The sequence below is a fragment of the Camelina sativa genome, chromosome 3, assembly GCF_000633955.1.
Source record: "Camelina sativa cultivar DH55 chromosome 3, Cs, whole genome shotgun sequence".
NCBI lineage: Eukaryota > Viridiplantae > Streptophyta > Magnoliopsida > Brassicales > Brassicaceae > Camelina > Camelina sativa.
Window position 1 is genome coordinate 23,851,264 of NC_025687.1, and position 5,835 is coordinate 23,857,098.

Consider the following 5,835-nt stretch of genomic DNA (forward strand, 5'->3'; position numbering starts at 1 on the left):
CTGATTACAATATTCATCAATTGTACCAGTATGACGTAAGTTACAAAGCTCACCTATCAGATTAACTTCATCCGCTTTCCCAAACCTGCTCTTACAAATCTTTTTGAACTCAATCCAACTTAGTTTGTGGGTAACCAGCCTTCTTAAGTTATTGTTCCAGTGATAAGCTTGACTGGTTAGCACAAATGTGGCTTGTCGAACTCTAGCATCATCATGGTAAATTCTTTGGTCTTCAAAATAGTCTTCACACTTCTGTAGCCATTCAACCGGATTAGTAGTACCATCATACGGTGGAAACTCTATCCTTGCAGGCGGTAGTGTGCAACCACCACTTTTTACACTTCTAAAATCATCTTCTCGTCCTCCCATATCTCATGCGAAGTAGTTGGAGTAGGCTTCATCACCAATTGGTCTCACATGCCAATCTCCTGTCTGCTCTCCTATGCCCTCGGTCATTACCTTCAGAGCGCCCTGAACAAGGACCAGTACACCCGTTTTCCCTTCCCTGTCTATCCTCACCACCATGTCCCGAGTACGTTCCTCGGTTTGGAGTTGTTTTGACCATGGATGTGGATCCCTTTCCTCCTAACACTTGATTTGTTTGAGTCGCGAGAAGTGTAGGCTCCAAATTCCTGGGCTTGCTTTTCTTCTCAACTTCTAAAAACTCTGTATCCTCGGTGGAGTCCCCTTGGTTGCCTTTGACCGCAGCCTTGGTCATGTTTCTTTCTTCTCCTGGACCAGCCGTGGTTCCTTCTCTCACCGTTAGAACTGAATCTAAGATAGCTTGTTGCGATGTTGTAGTCTCTTGTAGCTCCTTAATCGGAGCCAGTTTTTCATTGAAATCCTTCCTCATCGCAGCCGTCTCCTTCATGGAATCTTTTCTATGCTCATCCAAGAGTTGAGTCATCGTTGCAATCATTGCCTTGAATCCTTCAGAGTCTCCCATCGGTTCAAACTGCTCTGATACCAAATTGTTATGAGCCTTAGCTTTTGATACAGATCTAGTAATAGGACCCGTCGTTAGTTAGCTAGAAAACAGAAGAACAACTAGAAAAACAGAGGGACGTAAACTTAAGCTTCCTTTAACCCAAGTCTCTTGCTTAGAGAATTAGGTTAATGTTGGAAAATAATTATTATTGATATTTAGGAACCTATTTATAGATCCCATACAACCGACTTAACACCTTAACTAAAAGTAAAACTACCAAAACCCAGTTTTAAATAGAAAAGGAAACATAACATTTTTCAAGAACTAGAAGCTTCTCAATCTTTCCTCTTCCTTCTATGATACTTAATACCAAAGTGTGTATCAGATTGCAGGCTTTAAATAGCCAAAACTACAAGGACCAAGACCAAGTCAAAACCCAACAATAACATATAGAGTGATCTGCAATACTTCTATATACAACAACGCCTATGGAAATTGAGAGAGAAGAAACAAAAAAAAAAAGAGAACGTTTTAAAATCTCACAGCTTGAGGCTCCTCTGCTTCTCCAGCTTTCAGAAAAGCTGAAACATTAAAACACAGTTAGCTTCTCACTATCTTTCTCATTGTATTATTGCATCTATGGATTCTTAAGTTTATTTACCTCTCTTCTTAACCTTGTTCCTAAACCCTCTTTTCCTGCTGAATGCAGTTTCCTGGACATTTCATATAACACAAGAATAAATCATCACAAGGTATGCAGAGGAATCTACTAAGGGCGATAATAAAACTGAATTAAGATCATGGGAGTTTGATAGAATCTATACCACTGGCTGACCCATCTTCACTGCTTCACGGATTGCTTCTACTAAATCACGGTTAGCCTCAGTGTATAGACTGGTCACTGTTCCATATTGCCCAGCTCTAGCTGTTCGACCTATCCTGTGAAGGAAATCAACTGCAGAACTAGCAAAATCCGCCTGCAACCAACCCAAAAGAAATTTCATTATGGTTTTAGAGAGCTGAATACACTTTGAAAAGGTGTGTCAGTTAGAATTCGAAAAGCAACCTGAATAACGTGTGAGACGTTAGGAACATCAACTCCACGGGCAGCGGCATCAGTGCAAACAAAGACACCGCCAGTTTCTCTGAAATCAGCTAGTATATTAGCACGTTCGTCAAGCTTGTGGTTTTTGTGATAACGATAACACTGGATACTAGCTTTCTCCAATATATCAGCCACTGCTTCAACTGCTTCGACCGTGTTTGCAAACACCATCGTCCTCTCAGTGTTGTTGTTGTTTCTTACAGCCTCTATAAGAGCATCAACCTGTGAGTCTATTGTGACTTCAACCCATTTTTGCTTTAGTCTGAAACATAAGAAAGACAATAAATAAGATTTAGTTTGAGTTGCTTAAGAACTACTACTAAGTAGTTAATCAAGAGAAGCAGATTACAAATTTCTTATGAACATATTATGTGACGTAGTAAACTATTGAAAGGGGTGAGTGATGCACAGTACTACAACGAAGATAAAAAGTGAGAACTTGTCACCTTGGACTGTTTCGGTGAAGAAAGTTTCCGCTAACCCAAACAGCATCTTGAAACATATGTTTCAAAATACCTCCAGCAGTCTTCTTCCCATTAACTGGAAGTGTGGCTGCAATGAAGATATACTGCTTGCTACGGCTATAGATCTTTCTCACTCTTCTCCAACCCTTTTTTGTATCTGATCCAGCTTCACCTTCAACACTAAGCATCTGTGCTGTATCATCAAGATACTCTGCTTCCTCTTCTTCATCCTCTTCCTCAGAAATAGACCCCTCATCGAATTCAACATCATCCTCATTCTCTAGATCAATTTTGGGTACCACGGCATCAATCTCCATTGGTTTTCCAATATTGGATGTAACCAAACGAGACACTTGTTTCTCATCAAAACGCAGCATATTTATCAAACGGATAATCTGATTCTGGAAGCTTCCACATAGAAGCATATCAGCTTCATCAAAGACCTGCAAGTGATCCAAATATTCAAAAGTAGATCTATAATTCCAAAATTGCTTTACAAATACAACTCAAACCAATAAGCCATACCACATATTTGACAGATCGAAGAAACTCCAGACGCCTATTTCTTTTCGGCTCAATATTATTCAGAAGAGCAGCAGGTGTCGAAACAATTATATCAGGCAGTCTATCTGGCCAACCCTGCAGCAAAATACAACTTCCATATTCAGCTATATATAAACAGTAACAAAGTAACAGAGCTCACATTCACATCAATTAAGGAAATGGTTACCTGAGACCCGCAAACAGCTTCAACTCTGAGAAGTGGATTACCATCCTCACCAATAAGACCATTAACCATCCGAACCACTTGTTCACACAACATGACATTTGGACACAGAATAAGAGAGAGATTCTTAACCGGAAACGGCCTCTCATCTCCATTCGTATTATTCTCGGAATCAAGAGCGGTGGTGTTCGTTAACCGATCAATTATTGGAGCAAGGTATCCATGTGTTTTACCACTACCAGTTTCTGCTGCAACAATTACATCTTTCCCTGACAATATCGACGGTATGCAAACAGCCTAGCAGATAAAAAAAAACACATTTCAGAACCACAATCCTAAATTTGAAAAATTAACTTAGCATTCCCTTTTAGATTTCACTAAATTTGAAAACTTTACCTGAGTGAGAGATGGTCTACCGAACCCAGAATCTTGAAGAGCTACAGAGACTTTATCTGATAACCCAAGAGACTTCCAAGAAACGGTTTGGTCAGCGAAGAACGTTTCATTACCCTTTTTCTCTACTTCTTCTTTGGTGGTAGAAGCAAACCCACGAACCCATTTCCCATCAGATCGATTCAGAGAGTTTAAACGGGAAGATACAGATGAACCATAAGCGAGAGCAAACGAGACTTTAAACTTTTGGGATAAGAGCTTCGACGGTGCTGAAGAAGAGACTCCGTATAAATGAAGCACGCAGACAGAGCGTGAGAGAATCATCGGACTTCAAAAATCAAAACTTCATGAAAAAAAAAAAAAAAAGCAATCGGATTTTATCACGGCGGATAAGATTGGAGAAGAAACCTAATCCAAAAGGGTTTTAGGGTTTAAGCAAATTGAGATTCAGAGAAGAAACCTCTGTTTCAGTCCCTTCATTACTCATTAGTCATTACAAGTTCTCTCATTGGTAGATGCATACTAAACCATTGCAGACAGTAACCCTTTATTTTGACCAATATTATTGAAATGAAATTTCACTACGTGGATATGATGGAAATTTGTAAGAACAAATAAAGATTTTGTTGTAGTCGTCAGGATCTTTCAAAATAGTCTCCAACAAAATTGTTCTCTCTTGAACAGCGATCACTAGGTAGTTGTTAGGGAAAAGGATATGTTCCATATCCTATGGTGTATATCTTTAGCCGATATTCTCTACTTGTGCATCAAGTCTATTGTATCTATATACATACTCTTTACATATCAATAATAATCTCAACACTTTCTCTAAGATTTATATGGTATCAGAGCCAAGTTACAAAACCCTAAATACCTAAAAATTTTCTTCTTCTACGTCGTTTCTTCTTTCGAAAGGAAACAGCTTTTCTAATTCTATTTTTTTGTTTCATATCTTCACGATGGCTACAACATCGGCTCTTTCTACTACTACTACCAAGGAATTCATCACGTCTTTTCCTTACCACTTATCCTCTAATGATCAGCCGCATCATGTTCTTACTTCGTTTCTCCTTAATGGTGAAAACTATGAGAAGTGGGCTAAGATCGCACGCAACAATCTTGCGGCAAAGCATAAACTCGGTCTTGTTGATGGTACTCTTCTTAAACCTACTACTGATTCTCCCGATTACCAACGGTGGGTTCAAGTCAACTCGATGTTATGCGGTTGGCTCTATGCGAGTTTAGATCCTCAAGTCCAGAAGGTGATCTCGTTTGTTGACAACGCAAAAGTCGTATGGGACAATTTGCGTGTTCGTTACTCTATTGGGAATGCTTCTCGTGTTCACCAAATCAAATCTTCTATTGCTCGATGTGCTCAAGATGGTCAGCATGTTGCTGATTATTTCGGCCAACTCAAGGTGATGTGGGATGATCTTGATGACTTTGAGCCCTTTATTGATTGTTGTTGCAATTCTCTGTCCTGTCCTCAACGTCTCAAGCAGCAATCGCGTCGTGATCTTGAGTGTATTCATCAATTTCTCATGGGTCTCGATGCTTCTCGGTTTGGTACTACACGTACTAATATTCTTAGCCGTCTCAACCGCGACACCGATGTAACACTTGATCATGTTTATTCTGAGGTTATTGCTAAAGAATGACATCTTATTATGGCTCGATCTAAAGAAGAACATATTGATGCTATCAGTTTTGCTGTGAAAGCTGGTGTCAATGCTATTGCTTCCGCTACACATCTTCCTCAAGGACCTTGTACTCACTGTGGCCATACCAATCACTCGGTAGATACATGCTTCGAACTTCACGGCTTGCCTGATTGGTGGATCGAGAAACATGGTGATACTAGAGCTGGCTCACGATCCGAATCCACACGAGGTCGAGGTCGTGGCTCTTACCGCGGACGCGGTCGTGGGCGTTCCTCTCATGCGTCTTATCGTGCTAACAATGCTCAAGCTCTTTTTGAAACTGATCTTCCTGACTTACCCGGTGTTAGTAAGGCCACCTGGTCTGCTATTATGAACTTGTTAAAACCTGACCAAACTTCCAGTTCCAATCAGCTCTCCGGTAAGCATTCTTGTGTTGAGTTTTTACTTGACTCTGGAGTGTCTCATCATATGACAGGTGATGATGATCTTCTTGTGGATGTGAATGACATTCCTTGAAGTATTGTTGTTCTTCCCAACGGAAAACATACTTTCGCTAC

General features: G+C 40.1%; 1 protein-coding gene across 1 annotated transcript; it reads right to left on the reverse strand.

Moving 5' to 3' along the window:
• Positions 1,292 to 4,127, reverse strand: LOC104777897 (DEAD-box ATP-dependent RNA helicase 22-like). Its single transcript, XM_010502225.2, has 8 exons — positions 3,621 to 4,127; positions 3,228 to 3,521; positions 3,023 to 3,136; positions 2,480 to 2,940; positions 1,995 to 2,295; positions 1,753 to 1,905; positions 1,590 to 1,641; positions 1,292 to 1,509 (listed from the first exon to the last, which is right to left on the reverse strand). The coding sequence occupies exons 1-8, from the start codon at positions 3,939 to 3,941 to the stop codon at positions 1,460 to 1,462; spliced, it is 1,746 nt and encodes a 581-aa protein (XP_010500527.1). The 5' UTR covers positions 3,942 to 4,127; the 3' UTR covers positions 1,292 to 1,459.